This window comes from Phascolarctos cinereus, unplaced genomic scaffold, assembly GCF_003287225.1.
Source record: "Phascolarctos cinereus isolate Bilbo 61053 unplaced genomic scaffold, phaCin_HiC Scaffold_5;HRSCAF=322, whole genome shotgun sequence".
In the NCBI taxonomy this organism is placed as follows: Eukaryota; Metazoa; Chordata; class Mammalia; order Diprotodontia; family Phascolarctidae; genus Phascolarctos; species Phascolarctos cinereus.
In genome coordinates this window covers 414,846,287-414,868,753 of record NW_027555958.1, presented here as the reverse complement: position 1 = coordinate 414,868,753, position 22,467 = coordinate 414,846,287, and the positions used below count along the sequence as shown (strand labels likewise).

Sequence of the window (22,467 nt, the reverse complement as noted above, 5' to 3'; positions counted from 1 at the left end):
GTGAAGGATTTCCTCCAACAACAAGCTTTTCTAATTCAATCCAATGTTCCCTTTCTACAATGTAATTGAAGTTAGTATAAAATTGGTCCTGATTCTCCCAGACCTAGGACACAAAACTTCTTATTCTCAGTAGAAATATATTAATTTTCCATAACATATCTTTCAGAAATAAGCTTCACTGATTTTTTTCATAACATACATTTTAAAAACAATTTTAAGCACAGCCAGCTATAAAGTGATTTCCTCATTAAAGACCATACTAAAAGAGCATATCTGAAGTTCTTTAATCCTCTAGATATTCCCCCAACCAAAATTCCTAGCATTTGGGAATCTTCAAAGAATCTCTCTCATAATAGTTAAAAACAAAGGATGTGCTAATTAAAAATGCTTTTCAGTTCACCAATCCAATCATCCAATGTTACCTAAGAAAGCAATAAACAAAAAAATGCTCTTCATTTATCAGCAACTCAGTCCACTTTTTCTTCAGTTTTCCTTGGTATCTAAAGATGGCCCAGGTATTAAGCTGATCTTTAAAACTGCTGACCTCCACATCTTGTTTTATAGAGGCATTAGCCCCATCCAGTGGCAAAAATGAGGTAGTTATAGGGGTTCTGTCATTTCAGTCATTTCAGTCCTGTCTGACTCTTCGTGACCCCATTTGGGGTTTTCTTGGCAAAGATATTGGAGTGGTTTGCCATTTCCTTCTCCAGCTCATTTTATAAACGAAGAAATTGAGGCAAACAGGATTAAGTGATTTGCCCAGGGTCACATAGCTAAGTGTCTGAGGCTCAGGAAAATGAGTCTTCTTGACTGGGGGTGAGGGGTGGGGTGAGGGGAGAGACAAGGGTCTATCCACTGTGCCACTTAGTTGTTCCTAATTGTGTTTCTACATTTAAGCAAAAATTAGGACTACTCTTTCACCAATTTTGCTTTCCAACAGGGTTTCCTGAAATGCATTATGGCAAAAAGAAAAGGCTGTGTAATGCAGAACATTATTTTACCATTTGGGTAGTAGAACCCTTTAGGCCATGGAAAACTCCAAATTCCTTAGCAAGACCCTTATCTGGCTGCTCAGGCTCCAGCCCTCAGATCATGTCTCTGGAAACCTCCAAATTCCTTAGCAAGACCCTTATCTGGCTGCTCAGGCTCCAGCCCTCAGATCATATCTCTGGAAACCTCCAAATTCCTTAGCAAGACCCTTATCTGGCTGCTCAGGCCACAGCCCTCAGATCATATCTCTGGAAGCCTCCATTGTGAGAAAGTTTGCAGAGCATTATCATATCTACACAGAGGGAGAAGGGTGTCCTTGACCAGCCCCCAAAAAAACTCTTCCTCTTGCCAGACTTCAAAGATCCATCCCCCTCCCTGTCCTGTATACTCCCTATATAAACCCTACCTCGACCCCTGATGGGGGCTGCTTGATTTGGATGTGAATATCCCTGGCAGCCGCGCACTAATAAAGTCCACAATTTAAAATTAGCTTGGGTCGTCAACTCGCTCATTTCTCGGTATAACATTTTGGAGGCCCCAGCGAGATAGCAGCGTACCGTGTCGCTGCAGAGACCCACCTGGAGAGGACATCGGCCTCGGGAGGGGGAATTGTTCTGTTCTGACTTCTAGGGGAGCCGGCCCCTGATGATGTTCCAGGGCCCCAGGACTCAGGACTAGGAGAAGCCTCCCTCCCCGACTCCGACTGTACCTCATTTCGGCCTCGTGGACCTGGTAACCCTCTGGAGGTAAATGTTTGCAAACCTGTTTTCTGGTGGGGAACGAGTGCCAGACGTGGCAGAGCACCTAATTAGTGCCTCAATCCCCCAGGCACCCCGAGACGTCGGGACTATGCCTGTATCTGGTTCCTGGTACCCGGTTTCTGGTTCCTGGTTTCTGTCTTAGTTCTGTTGGGCCCGTGTCTCGTTCCTGGTTTCTGTCTCAGTGTTGGTCTATTAGTTTATATGTGTAGAGATTGTGTTTTTAAGAGATTCTGTTTTGCAATCATCTGCCTGAAGCCACCTCTGTTTCATACTGAAAGACAGGTGTCAGACTGGATTGCAGACAGTTTTCTCCAGGGCAGTTCCTTTGACTTCATTGGGAGGATGTGTTAGTGTTCAGGCTCTTATTGTTTGTCTGTGTCTGTGTTCTGCAATAATGGGGGGATACGGCCAGTACATCATTTCCCTCCCTTTTGGGTTGTTTGCAGCCAGACAGCCAAAGGCTGCAGCAGGACTCTGAAAAGTTGCCTTCATTCTCCCCCTCTCCTCCCCAGGTAACAGCAGCTTCAAAGCAGTGCGTGGATGGGAGAGGGAAAGAGAGAAGAATACTTTATTATTTAGGTTATATGGTTGGTAGAGGGCAAGTTGGGAAGGATTTTTGAAGTGTCAGGTCAGAATTAGAAAGGAATGAGATATGTACAGGTTTTAAGGGGATTTTAAATCATTAGAAAGAAAGGCAAGGAAGTTTAAGCATGTAGGAGAGAGGAGTGTGTGTAGAAAATTTGAAGGGAATATGATTTAGTTGCATGGTGTGACTGGAGGTTTTGAAAGTGAGAAGGTTTTGGGACTTTTGCATGAGTAATAGTTTCTCTCTCTCTGCATTCTAACTCTGGCCAAGTTTGAGTGTGGAGACAAAGAGAAAAGTTCTTGTGTACCAGAACACAGACAAATGGTTTATATGCTGAGGACTGGCTTGCTGGGTTTAGTTGATATTTTCCCACGAGCCCCAGCTCATCCAAATTGGTAAATATGTGAGGTTTTCAATTTCAGCATTTGTTACACTGTTTTGCACTTAGGTACATTGAAGGAAACTCAGACGAGTGGATTGTTTTGAGTGCACAGTGAGGGCAGTTTGAGGAGAGATGGAGGGAATTATGTCCACCCGGGCTAGATCCCCGGGTGGGTTCTTTTAAAGACTGGTCATTATGGGAAAGAAAAAGCAATCAGAATACTGGTCCAGTACATTTCTAAGCTTAACAAGGGTATTGCATTTGGGAATATATTTTTGTCTACCCCTCCAAAAACTAAATAAATAAATAGGGGAGAATGAATGGGTTAGAATAAACTTCCAAATTTTATGTGCTTTTAAGAGGAAGTTTCACCTATAATTCTTATCAAATCTGTGTAAACGTTTTCTGTGTTGTGAAATTCCTGAGTAAATGAGAATTCTTGAGAGATAAAAATTGAGTAAATTTTTAAAAGTTTGATAATATTTGTTATTGTGGTAATGTTCTTCACGCATTATAAAAACTGAATTTTTTTCTGTTTTTGACTAAGGAAATTTGATGTCTAGGAATTGTGTAACAACTAGGAATTTAGTTTGTTATGGTACTTTGGGAAGTTATTTATGTTACTTGAGGACATTTTACATCAACTTAGTTTTAATAAATTCCATTTTTAAAGGTTTATTTTTACTTTAAGGTAGAAAGGAAAGATATCTATCACCTTAAAAATTTCTAACAAATGTTCTTCATGAAAGTTTAGTGATTATTCCTTCTAACATCAGGATAAACTGTAAGCTTTTTTAGAAAGGGAAATACTTTTTACAAAGTAATGTTTTGCAAAATCTTTTTGTATGATTTTTAGAAGGCCTACTAAATTTCCATTTGCAAGCTAATTTGTTGCAATAATTTAATACTGATAACAATTATGTCTTAATCCACTGTGAATTTTCTAAGTTTCATTCCTATGTAAAGTGTGTCCTTGAATTGGCCTTAAATGGGTGCTTTCAGAGAAACAGAGTCAATGGTTCCTGCTTCAGGTAGCATAAGAAAGGGCACTGGTCTCAAGAATGTAGGTTTGAAAGTTCAATGCCCCACTCTAAGTTTTTAAGGGGTGGACATAGAAGTGAAAAAGATAGGACAGCTAAAACATCTTAGCAGATTCTGGAAGTTTTTGAGATTGATCATTAAGGAGTTTTTAAACACCTCCTTACAATCTTGTCACTCCTTTCCCCCACTTCCTCCCCTTGAGTCAAGAGGGTATCTCTGTGTGGGGATCCCAAACAGTGCTGGGTTTCTCTATTAACCCCTTTCAGCCCAGATCAGATTAGGAAGAGAGTGTTTTACCCCCTCTCCCCTGCCCGCAAATTCACCTTCCCCCACCTGGCTATAGGAAGGAAGGGGAGGGGTAGCAGCTACAGCCTGGAAGTATCTTCCAGCACACAGCCATGGGGAGTAAAAGGGGATGGGTCAAGGTAAAGAAGCCAGTCTATAGGGATGGAGTGGCCCCAGGAGACTGTTGGACCTGGTGAAAGGGTCTAGAAAGAAGAAAGATTTTTTATTGGGTCAATTGTATTAGTTATGTTGCTGGAAGGGCAATTTCTTTTATAATCTAGAATGTTAAATTAATTGTGTCTTCAAAAAAAAAAGGAGTCAATTTGGCTGTTGGGGCATTTTATATGATCCTGTTTTGTAACATTTCCTTTTAAATATTGTAATTCAAGGAAGTATAAATTTTCAAATTTTGTCTCTATTGAAAGGGAATTTTCAGTTGAAATTGTTTTGTTATAATTTATAAAATTTGTGAGATTGTTAACTAAGTTATTTGGGGTTATTGTTTTAATATCAAAACCTAAGATTGTTAATTGATTACTTGTGTGTGAAAAGGAGGGGCACATGGCAATTCCCCTTATTTTGTAAACTTGCCAGGATCCCTGGAAACTATGGGGGGGGGGCAAGGTCATCTGCCCTAAAAAAAAAAGTGCAGCTTCCATATGTTTGTTTGACATGTGGCATGGGAAGGAATTTTCTTAATTGAATGGGTTGTAAATTCAATAGAGCGGGAGGGTGTCAAAGTGTCCATTGAAATTATAGACCAAGATATCTGTGTTTCTTTTACCATTAACATGACATAGCATAGTCTATGTCCATAAGATACCGAGATAAGAAAAGTCCCATTGTTCTGGAGAGTGTTTGGTCCCAGACATCTTGGGCTCAGTGATAACAAACAGAAAGAATGTTGGTCAGTTCTATCTGGTCCTGGAAAGGGGTGTTTTTGGTTCACTTGAAAAAAAAAAAGAATTAGTTCAGGTTTTTTGGCCCTTATTGGGGTTCAATTGATTATACTCACCTCAAGATGTTCCCATTGTTTAAAGGAATTATGAGAGCAGTAGTATTTTTCTGTGATCAGTCTCTTACTATTACCAATGTGAGATTAAATTCTTATTATCAGGATTTGTGATTTTATGGGACAGACATTTACTATTGTTTTGAGCTTTGATTACCAGGGTACTTGTCTGAGTTGTCATAAAGCCAATAGTAGAATGGCATGTGCTGCAGGCTGATAACTGATAAAGGTGGAAGTCTGTTCCTGGGAAGACTTTTGAGGACAACCTTGGACACAGCCTAGATAGGATCTTCTGACTCTATTTCCCAATTGTGCTATTTCCTTTTGACAAGGGAAATCCCCACCTGATTAATCCCAGGCCCTGCTTTTAACATCCAGTGACTACGTGATTACCTATCAGATATGACTCATGCCTGGAATCAAATGGAGCTAAGGAAGTTCTTTCCTTCTGATATGATATATGACCCTGTCCCTCTGGAACATCCCTGTGTTACCGTAATAGGATGCAAGTACATTCATGGCCACATAATAATAATATAGGGATAACATCCCCCTAAGGAGGAAATGTTTACACACAATAATAGGACAAAGGTGTAATGTGATAGATGTCTAATTAAATAGGATAGCAAATTTTGAGAAAAGCAATAGGATTAGACTGATATGATTGGCTTCCAAGATGTATCTATCATAGCAATCCAAGCTTTAAGCATGTTTAGGTAGGAAGATCACAGTTTTGGATTTTTACACTAAGCCAGAGAAGCAGAGCTCCCTTTTTGAACTGCCTATGAATTAAACCGATTGTACATGAGCAAGGAACTTAATGTTAGTTAATATAGGTAATACTGATTGTATTGATTTGTATGATTCCTGTCTAAGGTTTTCTTTGTTACCCTGATTACATGTAAATCTCTCTTTTCCAAACTAGTCTATTGTGAGCTCTCTGATTGGTTTAATCTGTACCTGACTTAATGTAATTATGCAATTTTGCGAATTATGAGTAAACTTTGTTGTATTGTTTGAACCTAGTCCTGTGTGACTGGGAAAACTGAACTATCTCTATGTGCCTTTAACTAAAGACTTATGAGGGATTCTGGAATACTTAGGAATTAGTTTCCTTAATACTACTCTGGAATTTGTGTTATTTAAGAACTTTTGTACCAATTTAGTGAGGTTTTATGAACAAGAGTAGAAATGCATGCAAGCATTTTAGGGCTCATTTTGGAAATGTTCCTTAGGCAATGTGACATCTTAGGGTACTATAGAACTGGGACTTGTGTTCTGTGTGTGTTCCTATATGAGTTAAGTTCTTTACAATTTCAGGGGTTTGTGAGAATGTTATTTTGTTATTTGGGTAATATCATACTTGTTTAAAGTTGTGTTACAATTAATAATGTTAAAAGGGAAATGGCTTGTGGTTTATCTTGTCCATGTCATCAGAGAAACATGGCATGACTGAAACATTTAAGATCCTATATGCACTGTGTTAAAATGGATTCTTTCATATATCTATGTATGTATTGGGGCCTGTGGATTAATGTAAGGTATGCATATTGTTGTTTGCTCTTGTTTACTATTTAGTGGGGGTTGGCAGTATGGGTCCGGCTCTTATGGCAGTCCTCTTCCTTGGATGATTCCTTTGCCAAAAACTAAAAGGGGGGAGTAGGAACTCAGGGCAGATGGCACTAATTCTTCCTTAACCAAGTTCCTGCAGGGACTCCAGAAAGAAAACACAGAGGCCACTACTGATCATACTTCTCTTGTGTTTGTTTGGTCCATGTTTACTAAATATTCTTGCCAGATTCCTTTCTTCTAGGGTCGGAGCCATCAACTTCCAGATGACTGTATACCAACCCAAGGTCTCTAGTCCACTGAACCTGGCATCAGCCAGGTTTTGAAGTTTGACCCCTCGAACGGGACCCAGAGAGGCAGGGACAGCTCTACGCCCCTTGCCAGCAGGAAGCAGTTTCAGAAGCAGAGACCTCCCCCCTTTTCACCAAAAGAATTTGGTTCCTATTTGTTTGAGGGGGGATGATGGGGGCGGGGCCCAAACCAAGATCTTCGCTCTTTGCCTCAAAGGGAATCTGACTCACAGGCCCCAGACCCTCATCTCCCTTTGAAAGCCTTAGCCTTACCTTTTAATCTTATTCAGATCTGGCTCCCTTTTGTCTATAGGCCCCAGAAAGGCCTTCCTTTATCTCCTTTTGAAAGTCCTAGCCCCACCTTGATTTTGTGCAGATGCCTTTCAAACTTCTGCCTTCCTGTTCCCTCCATTATCTATTCCCACTGTCTATTCAATCTCCCTTGACCCCCCTGCATTTCCCTATTCTCCCTACCCCTCCCTGTTTCACATGCCCCCACCTACTTGCCCATCCCCCCTTTCCCTTGGTTCTCCTTCCCTTTTCCTCTGGCTCCTAGTGGGACCCCTCAGGCAGATCCTCCTCACCCCTCGATTATGAGACTGCTCGAGCCATCCATAGCATTGTCAACTCCACCGGCCTGACCTAGGACCTAGCTGCTGGCTGTGTATGGATGCACAACCCCCATACTATGTGGGAGTGGCAGTTAATGGTTCTGTTTCCCATAGCCCAGACTCGGAAAATTGTCGGTGGGAACAACCTAAGTTGACCCTGGGGATGTCCAAGGAAAAGGTACCTGTCTTACCTCATCCACCACATCCCTGAAAACTTCTCCTTACTCTCCTGTCTGTAATAGTACTGTGGTTGTTCCCCAATCCTCCTCCTCTTTTTATTCAGCGCCATCCGGCACTTGGTGGGCCTGTCTGGATGGGATCACACAGTGTGTCTCCACTGTGGTGTTCCTAAAAGAATCTGAGCCTCTATGTATATTAGTCCCCATTATCCCCAGGGTCTCCCTTCTTCAGGGCCTGGAGGGTTGGGAGTACTTCACTCATGAGGGCAGTGTGTCCTACTGAAGCAAGCAAGCCATTCCCCTCCTCATCCCTATCCTCAGTGGGGTTGGGGTTAGTGGGATCAACTGCTGTGGGTACCGCTGCCCTAGTCCGAGGAGAGGCCAGTTACCAGGAACTTAGTGCTCAGGTCGATGCAGACCTCAGTCAGTCATCTGGAGCACTCTATATCCCAACTGGAGAGACAGGTCAACTCCTTGGCAGAGATGGTTCTGCAGAACCAGAGGGTTTAGGCTTATTGTTTCTCAGGCAAGGTGGCCTTTGTGCCGCCCTAGGGGAGGCCTGCTGTTTCTATGCCAATAACTCAGGTGTAGTTCAGGAGAGCCTTTCCCTAGTACGGAAAAATATTGCAGACAGGCAGAGGGAACGAGAAGGGAACGAAAATTGGTGCCACAGCCTGTTTCGGACTTCCCCATGGTTAACCATTCTTATTTCTGCCTTAGCCGGGCCTTTGCTCCTCCTTACTATAGCCCTAATTCTTGTCCTTGTCTAGTTAATCGGCTCCTTGACTTTGTTAGATCCTGTATTAATTTAGTTAAGTTACTGTTGGTTAAGGTCCCCGTTATCAGACCCTGGTGTCTGCCTTCTTTGCACCCTATAATGAGGCAGCCCCACCACGTCGTGGTACACAAAAGAAGTGGGGAATGTAATGCAGAACATTATTTTACCATTTGGGTAGTAGAACCCTTTAGGCCATGGAAGCCTCCAAATTCCTTAGCAAGACCCTTATCTGGCTGCTCAGGCCACAGCCCTCAGATCATATCTCTGGAAGCCTCCATTGTGAGAAAGTTTGCAGAGCATTATCATATCTACACAGAGGGAGAAGGGTGTCCTTGACCAGCCCCCCCAAAAAAAACCTCTTCCTCTTGCCAGACTTCAAAGATCCATCCCCCTCCCTGTCCTGTATACTCCCTATATAAACCCTAGCTCAACCCCTGATGGGGGCTGCTTGATTTGGATGTGAATATCCCTGGCAGCCGTGCGCTAATAAAGTCCACAATTTAAAATTAGCTTGGGTGGTCAACTCGTTCATTTCTCGGTATAACAGCTGACCACACTGGTTTTTCTGTGAGGTGCCTTTCTTAAACTCTATAGTAATAGAAAAAGTGAAGTTTTACCATGAAACATAGATTATAGAACCATAACACCCTTGGGCTTCAAGAGACCTTAAAAATTCATTAAATTCTCCCTTCAGTTTCCACACAAGAAAATAAATTAACTTAAGGCTTAAATCTAAAAGAAGGAACACTAAGAATATCTCAAGGACAGTGATTTTATATGTGTTTTTCTTTAGGGGCAAGAGAGAAATCATAGAGTTATACGATTTAAAGTAAAAAAGCTTTTTTTGAGTTTTGTTCTATTTTGTTTTACAAATAAGGAAAGTGAGGACCAGAGCAAAGTTATACAGGTAACATGCAACAGAGACAGAATAGACATTCATGCCCTGTGATTGCAGATCCAGTATCTTTTCTGCTACAAGACACATGAGAAACACCTGCTTCTTTGAAAGCACCAAGGCCTCCCCAAATCATTTTGGATTAACAGTTAAATATTCTCATAATTTTTTATGCTCAAATCATGAAGGCACTGATTATTAGTGCAGAAAGTGGTTTTAGAAATCACCCAATCCAAACTCTTTCATTTTGTAGGTGAAGAAACTTACACCCAGAGCAGTTAAGTAATTTCCCTTGGGTCACTACAAGTTAACTAATGAGTCTGAAAGAACAAAACGGGAATCAGTAAAGATACTTTAAATATCCCTTAGTTCTACCTACCTAGCTCTTTGACAGCTTCACGCTTGTTCTTTTCCAAAATTTCATAAAGTTGCTGTAAGAAATTGAAAATTAAATTCAATTTCTCTTATACAAAGTATAAAATATTTCTGGGTTGGTTTTTTTTAAAAGACTATTTGCCCCAAATATGCAAGGGACAGAAGCATTCATTTCATTCATAACTTCTTGGAAACACAACATGAAGCTGATATTTCTTAAGTATCTCTCTGCCCTCTCTCCCATGCCCTTGCTCAGATCAAGGAAAAAAATGCTCTATCACAGTCAATAGCCTGAATATCCAATAGGCACCATATTTCTTAACTGCGCTTTAAGTACTCTGATGCATCCATAATCTCTCAAAAAGCCATCCAGGCATTCTCATACTGTATAATTATCTGTGTCTTTCCATAAATGTTGAACAGATTTACCCAATGTGCTGAAGGCCTTCTTTTTTCTTTTTCACAGATAGTAGGGTAACATTTGGGCTGTTCATTTATTACCCTTCTCTTTTGGTTCCATGACTGGTCCATCTGCTTCTCCAGTTTTAAATGTTCCTGATGATATCTTTTATGCCACTTCTCTTCCTTAAGTTACAATTGTCAATGTATTGCAACATATGACTTACCATTGCCTTTTTGGTGACTTGCATTTATAATTTTTCTGATTCTCAGTCATGTAGTATTATCAGGAAGATATTGGTACTGATGGACTTCCGCAGCAGGAAACCATTTGGAATCAATGAAAGTGCTACACAATTTCTCTAATGCAAACCAGCTGTTTCCCTCTTCTTAGCAACTGTGAGCCCAGCCCATTAAATCCTACCTAGTACTATTGATGTCTCAACATTAAACCTTTTAATGTAGCAAAACCACGTTCACTTGGCCCATATTTGAATGATCTGAGAAGCAGTATATTTGCCTTCACATTAAAATGGATCCGTGATCTTATAAATTAGGGCGTTCCCTCCAGCAATATAGTTCCATATCTGTCCATCAAGAGCAACTCTTGTCCAGGTCCCCCCCTCTAAAGTTTTATAAATTATCTGTATTCTCCTCACCTGAAATATGGATTCTCGAGTAGAAATCTGCTTAATTAACAGTTTTGTATCCTCTTGACTTTGGATGTAGCCCTTTGTAATACAATACATCAAGCTAAGGCGTTTTTTGATCTGTTCCTCAGTTACGTTTATCAGTGTTGGCAGCAACATCTAAAATAGCATGTCAAAGAAATCCCAGGTGTGAGATGACACACCTTTAAGAATCGGCAGATTATCGGGGAAACTTTACTTGGGAAGATTTCCAAATGGAATGTTCTCTCATTCCTGCAAAGCTGACAGCTTTGTTCTGTCACCAAGGCAGCAAGATGGCACCAAAGTGCACAGAGCGCTGGCCCTGGAGTCAGGAAGACCTGAGTTCAAAGCCAACCGCAGGTGTTTACTAGACATGTGACCTTGGGCAAGCCACTGAAGTTCTAAAAGCCTCAGTTTCCTCATCTGTAAAATGAGAGTGATGACAATAATCAGGCCTACCTCCCAGGCCTATTGTGAAGCATAAAACAAGATAATATTTATAAAGTACTTTGCAAACCTTAACACATTATATAAATGCTAACTATTATTCTTGTTCTAAAAGACACTAAGAAAAAGTATTCGTGGGCTGGCTAAGCAGTAGAACTTATGCGTAAAAGTATACACACACATCAATACCTCAGCTATCAAATTATATCTAGGTGGGAAAAAATCATTATTTCTAGAATTCAGATCTCATGCTAATGATTTTTATATATATAAAATCTGTGAAATCTAAATGAATGTATAAGAAAAACCCATCATCATTATTGGAAAAACAAATCAATGACTATTAATTATGGGTAGTAAATGTTATCCATGTATGCAAAAAAATAGGCCACTGTTGCACATAAGAAAGCTGAGATGAAGGAAGGGTAAATTCTTTGCTGCTTTAATTAATTCATTCTATAAATATTTATTGATCAACTGAGATGTACTAGGTCTCATGCTAGGTTTGGTGGATTGTCGTTATTTGTCCTTCATTGTCTAAGAGGACGGTGACATCAGGGAGGCATAAAAATGAATGAAACACAGTCCTTGGTTTTATGGAGCTATCAGCCAAGTAGAAGAAGTAACATATGTACACCCGTGATAGTGACAATAATAATAATAATAATAAAGATAAGGATAATTGACATTTATATAAGGAAAATTGGTTCAGTACCATTAGCTCAAATTTCTGTGGCAATTTGGAAGAAGGAAGGGTCACTTTATTTTTTTTAAATCAGTCAATTTATTTGAAAAATAAGACACAGTTTCAAAGTCTTTCTCTCCTATTAGATATATTAGCTACTCAACTAGTAATCAATGCCAGTATATGTAATTTATCCCATGTTTGTACATGTGTCCATTCAGTGTTCAACAAATATTTAATAGCATCTACCATCAACATACTTTGCTTGGTGCTAGGGTAGGTATAAAGACACATGAGACAAGAGTCCTGGCTTTCATGGAACTTACAAATTGGAGTTCTGTAGAGAATTACTTCTGTATGAAATAATTGTGCTTTATTGAAGGCACCATCAATGATGAAGGCAAAATGATGTATGGTGGACTCAGGCAACCTAGCTTCCAATGAGTCTCTGATGCTTACTACATAGGTGATCTTTGGCAAGTTATTTCAATCCCTTGGGTTTAGCTTACTCATCCCTAAAATACAGGGTTTGGAGTAGATGACCCCTGAAGTCTCTTCCACCTCTAGACGTAAGATTCCATTACTTGTATAAAAATGTTTACTGTTAAAGGAATATAAGAGCACCAAGACTTGGGATATGGATGTGATTTTATGAATAAATTCAATGAAAGATTGGGTCAAATACCATTACCCCGCAATGATCATAAATGCCATTTGGTAACTGGTTATACCTGGAAAGCTATAGTCTTTTTTTTTCCTTCTCTGTCTATATGTTGTTTCTTTTTTAAAATTTAGTTTATTTTTAGTTTTTAACATTCACTTCCATCAGCTTTTTTAAGTTTTAAATTTTTTCCCCTCCGTCCCTGCCTCCCTCCCCAAGACAGAGTGCAATCTGATATAGGCTCTACATATGCATTCCTATTAAACATATTTTCACATTAGTAATGTAAAGAAGAATTAGAACCAATAGGAGGAACCACAAGAGAGAAAAAAACAAAACAAAACAGAAGAGAAAAAAAAGGAGCAAATAGTATGCTTCCATCTACATTCAAACTCCATAGTTCTTTCTCTGGATGTGGATAGTATTTTCCATCATGGATAGCATTTTCCATCATGAGACTTTTGGAGATGTCTTAGATCTTTGCATTGCTGAGAAGAGCTAAGTTTATCAAAGTTAGTCATCACACAACATGGCTGCTACTGTGTACAACGTTCTCCTGGTTCTGCTCACTTCACTCAGCATCAGAGGAAGGGTCACTTCTTATAAGGGGAAGGATTTTCAAAACTTTGAGTTCTAAATTCTCTCCCTTCCTACCTCCCCACCCATACTCCCATTGAGAAGGCAAGCAATTCAATATAGGGTATATATACATGGTGTAGACAGGCAAAACACTTCCATAAGTCATGTTATGAAAGGCTATATTTCTATTCTATCCCACCCCATTTGTTCTATTCTCTCTCCTTTTTCCCTGTCCCTCCTCAAAAGTGTTTTGCTTCTGACTACCCTCTCCCCCAATCTGCCCTCCCTTCTATCACCTACCCTTCTCTTATCTCCTTCCCCCCCTACTTTTTTGCAAGGTAAGATAGATTTCTATACCCAATTAAGTGTGTATGTTATTCCCTCTTTGAGCCAGTCTCTCTCACCTCCCCCTTCTTCCCCTCGCTGTAAAACCTTTTTCTTGCCTCTTTTATGTGAGATAATTTACCCCATTCTACCTCTCCCTTTCTCTTTCTCCTGGTACATTCCTCTCTCACCCCTAATTTTATTTTTTAGATATCATCCGTTCATATTCAATTCACAGCTGTACCCTCTGTCTATCTATACTCACTCTAACTACCCTAACAATGAGAAAGGTCTTATAACTTACAAATATCATCTTCCCGTGAAGGAATGTAAACAGTTTAATTTTAATAAGTCCTTTATGATTTCCCTTTCTTATTTACTTTTTCATGCTTCTCTTGAATCGTATATTTGAAAGTCAGAATTTCTATTTAGCTGTGGTCTTTTCTCAAGAATGCATGAAATTTCTCTATCTCATTGAATATCCATTTTCCCCCCTCATGGATTATACTCAGTTTGGCTGGGTAAGTGATGCTTGGTTATAATCCTAGCTCATTCACCCTCCAGAATATCATATTTCAAGCCCTCAACATGTACCCTTTGATTCAGTTACACTGGCCTCCTCACACAAGACACTTCATCTCTCCTCTTGAGGCATTCTCTTTGGTTGTCTCCCATGCCTGGAATGCTCTTCTTCCTCCACTATACCTACTGATTTTCCTGGCTTCCTTTAAGTCCCAACTAAAATCCTGTCTTTTACTAGAAGCCTTTCTCAACCCCTCTTAATTCCAGTGCCTTCCCTCTGATAATTATTTCCTTTTTTTTCCTATATGTAGCCTGTTCGTACATATTTGTTTGCATGTTGTCTCCCCTATTAGATTGTAAGCTCCTTGAGGGCAGGGACCGTTCCACCTTTTTTTATATTCCCAAGCACTTAGCACAGAGCCTGGCAAATAGTAGGTACTTAATAAATATTGATTGAATGATTGATTTCACTGGTACAGGGAACTCCCAGAGTAGACAACAATAATAGCTAATATATATGGAACCTTATGGTTTCTGAAGCACTTTATAAATTATCCTCACAATGACCCTCGTAGGTAGGTGCTGTTATTATTTCCATTTTACAAGTAAGGAAACTGAGGTAGATAGCAGTAAAGTGTCACTTACCCAAGGTCACACAGCTAATAAGTGTTTGATCCCAGATAAAGGATACTAGAAACCAGGCTGCTCAATAATCTCTCCCACATACATTCTACCCCTTGAAGTTGCGTTAAATTAAATTAGGTTCATTTTTCAAATACAGATATCCCCTAGAGGATGTTGTCTACCAGTCACTAATGCTTAAGTGTAAATTATTTTAAACAGCTAATTTTAGCTTATCCTTTTAACACTTGGCCATGTGCCAGCATTGAGAAATGGAATTTTGATTAACAGTATGGAAAAGGAAGAGGGTGTAATATTAAAGTGTGGAGTAATTTTGAGGGAGAATAGATTTGGATGAATTGCTATAATAGGGGGCTGTATAGATAGCCTCTGTACAACCAGAGGCTAAAGTGAGGGCACTAAGCCCTTGGAGTAGAGCTAGGCATACTGCCTTTGGCATGATTCCAGACTATGATTACTCATGCCTGACTCAAGGGTATGTAACAAGAAAGGTATTTTTGAGGCAGTAAGAATTTCCTATGCCTCTTGAAACATCATCAGGTGGGTGATTTGTCAAACTTTCTCTAACTGATTTGGATGTGCCCTTATCCTATACCTTAGCTGACAATTGGAATGGGGGAGTTTAAGCTGATTTTTAAAACTGTGTAACCACAAGTATAGACTCCAGTCCCTGTGCTCAGCCCTGGTCATTTTCCATGGTATTCAGCTAAGATCTTTCTCAATGACTCCTGGGAGATGCCACATTTTAACATCACATTATAGGGAAATGGTCATCACTTAAATAGCAGAATCCTTACCTTAAAAATACGAAGAAATCTTATTATTCTTAAAAATCCTAATATTACTGAACATTGAATTAGGACAATATCCCTTGGCTTCTGTCTAACTAAGTGTAAGCAAATGATATCGATGAGTCCAAAAATGATGATGCAAAATTCCAGATGGTTCCAACTGTGATGAAAATATTTGTTTTTCATAATTATTATCTATTCAGGAATCAAAGCAAAAAAGGAAATGTTATTGCTTGGAGTACTTTACAATGATGTGGGGAAAAAAATTAAATGATCACAGATTACAAGGCAGTTCTCAGCAATAACTCAAAAATTCCTTGGAAGCCCCTTACTTGGAATTCTGAACACAGTTTTCCCATTGAAACAATGTGAATAATGCCATTCCCAAGCTGACCCCAAGGAACCTATTTAACCCAGAAGTAATTTTAAAAAATAGAAAAACAGTATCATTGAATGAGAAATCTTATCTTGAACATAAAATATAGAAAGGCCTATAGAATCATAGGACTTTAGTACTAGAAGGACATTAGAGACCAGATAGACCAACTTTCTCATTTTAGAGATGAGAAGGTACCCTGAGAAAGAAATAAAGTAATTTGGCCTGAATCAAAGACAGCAAGTTACAGGACCAAACTTCAAACTCAGATCTTCTGATTCTAAATTCATTATTGTTTCTACCACACCTTGGTGGCTCAAGAAGAAAACTTCACAATCTTAAATGCACTTAAATCCTCAATTTCTTGATATGAAATCAGCAGATATAATTGAAGGAATACGAGAAGGTTGATGGAGACTTTAGTGGAGATGTGGAAGGGGACTTTTCAGCACTTACTGGAACTTTATTCCATTATTATTTCTATTTTCACTCAAAGAGTTAAGTTTTTGTTCTTTCTTTAGATGCTAGAGTATTATTAACATAATTTCCATGCTTTTGTTTTTAGCCATGATTAATGCAAATTTATGTGTTAAAAACAATGAAAGAAAGCAACTGAGGCAGACAGTTTAATGCCTCATCCAGGGTCACATAGCAAATACATGTCTGAAGCCAGATTTGAACTTAGGTATTCTTGACTTCTGGCCCAACACTCTTATCTTCTGCACCAACTAGCTGCCTAGCTGCAATGGAATAATATTAAATATCTCATTTGCATAGTTTCTGTTTCTATATATTACTCTATCTCTCAATCTCTTTTTCTCACAAGACACAGCTCCAAAGTATAAAACATATTAGATACTTTATTTTTCTTTTTATAGACCTGGATTTCCCTGATATGTCACCATTGCAAATTAAAATAATTGTATTTTATTCTTATCTGGTCAGATGGGAGTATCTTATGCCTCCCCTGGTATATTCTTACTTAGGTAACTGGAATTTATCCAAGTAAATTTTTATTTAATTCAGTTTTTGTGAATGGAAAACTACAAACATGATAACAGCTAATAGTAGCTAGCACTATATAGCATTTTGGAGGGGGGGCTAGGCAATTGGGGTTAAGTGACTTGCCTAGGGTCACACAGCTAGCACACATCAAGTGTCTGATCTGAGACCAAATTTGAACTCAGGTCCTCCTGACTCCAGAGCTGGTGCTCTATCCACTATGCCACCTAGCTGCCTCATTTATATAGCATTTTAAGAAGTTTGCAAAGTTCTCTCTCTCTGTCTCTCTCTTTCTCTTTCTCTCTCTTTTTTCTCTCTTTCTTTCTCTCTCTCTCTCTCTCTCTCTCTCTCTCTCTCTCTCTCTCTCTCTCTCTCTTCTCTCTCCCTCTCTTTCTTTCTCTTTCTCTCTTTGTCTTTCTCCATATGTATGCATGTATATATGTGTGTATGTGTAGTTTTATTTGATCCTCATAACAACCCTGGGAAGCAGATGCTACTTTCATTCCCATTTTACCAATAGACAGGTTAAATGACCGGCCCAGGATAACACAGCTAGTAAGTGCCTGAGGTGGGCATGTGAACTTGGGTCTTTCTAATTCTAGCTCTATCACTGTGTGCACAGCTAGGTGGCACAATAGGTAAGAACGCTGGGCGCAGAGTCAGGAAGACTTCAGTTCATATCCCAATTCAGATGCTTATTAGCTGTGTGACTCTGGGCAAGTTACTTAAAGTTTCTCAGCCTCAGTTTCTTCATCTGTATAATGGGGATATTAATAACAGCTACATCATAAAGTTGTTGTGAGGATAAAATGAGAAAACACATGCAAAGTGCTTCACAAACCTTCAAATGTTATTACTGGTGATAGCTTTTATTATTTAGCCTATCCAGATGCTTTTAGATTTTGATTATTTTAGAGTCCTGGTTGGAATTCCTTTCAGATTGGTAATGCTGATATCCTAAGATGTAATTAACATCTGAGAACAGTAAAAAATGATAAAAAGAAGGAAACATAATATATGGACAATCCTCCGATAGTGAAGAAACGAAGTGCTCTGGAAAAGACACTAGATTAGGCCATAATTTCCCAAAATAAGTTCTGTAGAGCCCTTGCATCTCATACAATGTTAACAAGGAATTCAGGAGAATTTTTATGCTAATGGTATTTCCCCTTCTAAAAAATGAAGTGTGAAATTGTACACACACACACACACACACACACACACACACACACACATGGAATTTGAGGGGTATGAAAATATGCTGTCCCTAACCAGGAGGAATTGTTTCTTCTGTTTTATTCTAAAAATTCTCCCCTCCTTTAGATCCAAACCTGCCGAACTCATCCCACACCTGAAACCAGCATTTATGGATTTTGTCATCATGTCTCATAAATACAAAACTGTTCCATGACCTAATTAGTTAGAAAAAATTTTTGGGTTACGATGCTTCTCCCTCCTGAGAAAATTCTCCAGAATACTAATACATTAGTATCCTGACTAATGTAGTGAAGAATTTATTTGCCCCAAAAGAATCTGGAATTCATTAATAAAGGCTCCACAGAATACAATATAACTTAAGAGAATTTCCCTTATTCTATGGGAGACCCAAATGAATACCTAGTAAATTCATAAGATTGATTTACTTTGATGAATGTCTTTAAGCACAAGGGCTGATTATTCAAATGACCATTTCTGACCACCTGGAAAAATGTTCACACTGCTTTTCAACAGAAATGTGCATATGTATGTGTGTATATATTTATATATGTATGCATATGTGTACATATACATATGTGTATTTTTCCAATGACATCTGGTTTGAGTTGAAAAGATATAATCCCCTATAGATTCCAAACTTATAATTCTTAAAATGTCAGCCATTTTCAAACAAGAAACAATAAGATGAGCTCCAATCCCTCTGCACGATACTAACTTAGTTTTAATCCATTATGTTTATCAGCATTTATCATATTTATCTTAGCGGAATTACAGAATCTCAGAGTTGAAAGAGACCTTAGAGGCCATCTTAGTACAATTAATACCTATGTGGGAATCTTTTCTACAAAATTCTCAACACATAGTCTTCTAGCCTTCTCTTGAAGATCTCGAGTGAGTTCTTTCTTGATTTCCAAGGAAGAACAAACAAATTACATGAAACAATTTAGATTCTAGATTCTAGAATCATGCCAAGCATCATGGTAAATGGTGTCTGACATCAAGTTAACTCAACTTTGAAAAGAGATTTTTAAGAAATCTGAATTTTTCTATTTATGGAAAACATCGATATTTTATACAATACCTTTAGTGTTGCTTCTATTATGCACAAGAAAACAAAATAGTAGTTTACGATTATTAGTCCCCCCACATAGGAATCTCTTACAGTTGGCCATAGGTGTATCATCATGGGATAGACGTATAATATTGTGACAATGTATCCCGTATACTGAAACTCGTCTGAAAATACAATTTCATATATAAAAGCCCTAAATATAGACTTCCTGTAAAAGAATTGAGATTAAATAGGATGTCAATCATTCAAATACATTATTAACTAATACCTAAAAACAACTAAAGTTCAATATAAGGTTTTTTTAAAACTCTTCATCATCAATAATGGTTGAGTATAAATTAAAATGGAAAATCAAAAATAAAGATTGTGCTTATTGCACATAGAAACATAATTGATAGAGAAAGAAGAATGACATTTAGAATCACAGAATAAGGCTAGTGTTGGAAAAGACCTTAAAAGATATCTTGTCCAACCCCTTCTCAAAGCACGAATCTTCTGCAATACCCTTGACAAACAATTAACCAGCCCTTGCCAGAAGATCTCCAGTGGCACAGAACTCATTACCCAATGAGACGACCCATTCCACTTTTAAACAACCCTAATTATTATGCTGTTCTTCCTTAAAGGGAGCTCATACTTGATCCTTTGTAACTTTCCCTTGGTTAATAACCGTATTTTCATAGTATCCCTTTGTATATGAGGTATATACATATATGTATATTTATAACGTTCATATATTACTTCATTTGAGCCTCAAGTATCCAACACAGATTCTATTATTACTTTTCATTTTTTAGATGAGAAAACTGAGGGAAAGACAGCTTAAGTGACTTGCCCAGGGTCACACAGCTAGGGTGTTCCTGAGGCAAGATTCAAACTTATGTCTTCCTTGACCGCAAGTCCAGCACCCATTGAGACTTGGCTGCCTTTTAGCTCTGTCCTCTGGGACAACGCAGAGCAAATGTAATCCTTTTTCCATATGAGCAACTTCTTGTTGCTGTAAGTCAAGGGTATGGAACTTTTATTCTATTGAGGATATTTTCCAAAGAAAAATAAAAACCAAGAGTCACATAAATAAGTAGATACATGTATGTATATCTATCTGTTATACATGTGTGTACATACATAAACCCACATATATATATATATGTATGTGTGCATGTGCATTGTATGGTATATAGGATGTCCCAAAAGTCTTAGTGCAGTTTTAATAGCTAAAAACTTTTGGGATACTCTTTTTCAGAGAGAAATAGAGAACATTGCATTTCATCACTCATAACCGTTTTTAAGAAAATAATATCAAAGTCTATTCAGTACAGTTTTTTTAAAGGGAAAAATCTAGAGACAACTTGGAAAAATCCTGAGAAGTAAATAAATGGCTCATTTCCTAGGATTGTTTTTCTCTGAAAATATATACTCCTTTAAACTTAAAAAAAATGGCAAATATTACCAAACTTCTTATGAACATTATTTTTATTCCTGCTTTCAAATTACAATTATAGGTAGGTATCCTTGAAACCCTTTTATTTTCTTGTTTATAAATGCAAAAAAAATCCTAATATTCTGTTATGGAAATATCAGTTTCACACTTTCTTTACTGAGGAAAAACATCTGTATCTCATAAATTTTTAGACTCTTGATGTTAAAGTTTGTTAAAGCTATGTTGCATTTTCACAACCGTAAGCACCTTTTAAAATACTTGCCAATCTGTAAGTGTCTTGAGGGTAGGGACTAAGTCTTATATAAACTTCATATCTCCCAAGCACTTAGAACAAGTTTTCTGCCTATAATAAAGGGCTCAATAAATGTTGGTTGCTGTTGTAATCTGTCCTTTGGCTAAAATGAAATTAAGGTGAAAAACCAGTGAGTCCATGGAGCTGGAAGTTCCCCATCCCTGCTCCAAGTGATTCAGAAAGGGCACCTTAAGCAGCTCAGTGTGGCCAAGTGTCTGTATAAAGACTTGGGAATCAAAGCTCAAAACAGACTAGGTAAAAAAGGCCCATTCTCTGTCTCATTTCTTAACTAGCCTTAATCAATGAATGAGCATTGCCTCAGTCAAACTGAGACCTGTTAAAAAACCTGAGCTTAAAAGCTTCTCACTGCATCCAGGGTCATCTCCAGTCATCCGGATCTATATCTCACCACTGGACTAAGATGGCTCCAGAGGAGAAAGTGAGGCTGGTGACTCTGCACGGTCCTGCCTCACTTAAATCCAATTCACTTGCATGTCATGGCATTGCCTCCCTGATGTCATGGTTCTCTTTGAAAACAAAGGACAAACAAATGCCAGATATGAATTTCCTCTTTCCTCCCTTTCTCCACCTGCTTTGTGATGGTAGTATTACTGATGACCAATGAAACAACCAAGGCCAAAGGAGATGAAGATGGGCCAAAGCAAGATGGAAGGCAGACGGACAAAGGGCCTGTGCAATACATAGATCATCTCCCCACGAATAAAAATTGATTATAATAATAATCGGTTCAAAGGAAACTGATTTATTTGTTCAGGTTTATCACTTATTATGTACAATGTGTAAAGTAGGTTCTAATGTGTAAAGTAGGTACATACAAAGACAAGTAGATAATCTGTCTTCAAGGAGCTTAGCTTAGAGATAACCTGTATATTGACCATGACATAAAATTCAATAGAATGTGAGTTTTTTCTGAACACCTAGAAAAGTACACATATTTCAAATATGTTCTTTGGAAAAACACAAAGTACTTACCCAGGTGGGAGAAAGTACATGTTGTCTTTACGGTATGCCAAAAAAACTAATATTTTTTTAACTTTCATGAGCCAGCTTCTAGCTTTTACATAAGTTGAAACATCATGAATACTCATGAATCTAACAAAGAAAAAAATAAGTATGTTATGATAAATAGCATGCCTTACATTTGAGTAAAATAGGTTCTGATGGGGATATAGAGATAAAGATAAGCATTGTAACAGGAGGTAGAGCCCTAGGACTAAAAGGGTTAACAAAAACCTTACATAAGAGGCTGAGGCCTTTGGAAGTCAGGGACAGCAGTAGATGGTTCTCTCCAGGCTGGCCAATGAATATCAATAGCTTTAAGCTATTATGGACCTCATAAAAGAGGGAAAGAATGCAAACCTCACAAACTAGCAATTCTGGCAGAGCCTTGGAGGGGAATCCAATTAAGCCATTTGGGGCCTTCTTTGGCCTTGGAGCAAAAGGGCACCAACTTCTGAATGGTATTCATTTCCTGTGGGACAGGGGAGGATTCTACTGCCCAATTCATTCATTTTCTTCCTGGCTATGCCTCTGATTCTAAGGACTTGGCAACCATGACTCAGTTGCCTTG

General features: G+C 38.5%; 1 protein-coding gene across 1 annotated transcript in view; it reads right to left on the bottom strand.

The window, feature by feature from the left end:
- The window catches only part of SLC9C2 (solute carrier family 9 member C2 (putative)), a 113,205-nt gene that overhangs the window by 34,857 nt on the left and 55,881 nt on the right, over positions 1–22,467 (bottom strand). The window contains exons 14-18 of the mRNA XM_078155789.1: positions 21,870–21,989; positions 19,153–19,351; positions 15,482–15,670; positions 10,813–10,962; positions 9,759–9,810 (exon numbers count right to left, since the gene is read on the bottom strand). Coding sequence (XP_078011915.1) covers positions 9,759–9,810; positions 10,813–10,962; positions 15,482–15,670; positions 19,153–19,351; positions 21,870–21,989 — 710 coding nt within the window. The remainder of the gene's footprint in view (positions 1–9,758; positions 9,811–10,812; positions 10,963–15,481; positions 15,671–19,152; positions 19,352–21,869; positions 21,990–22,467) is intronic.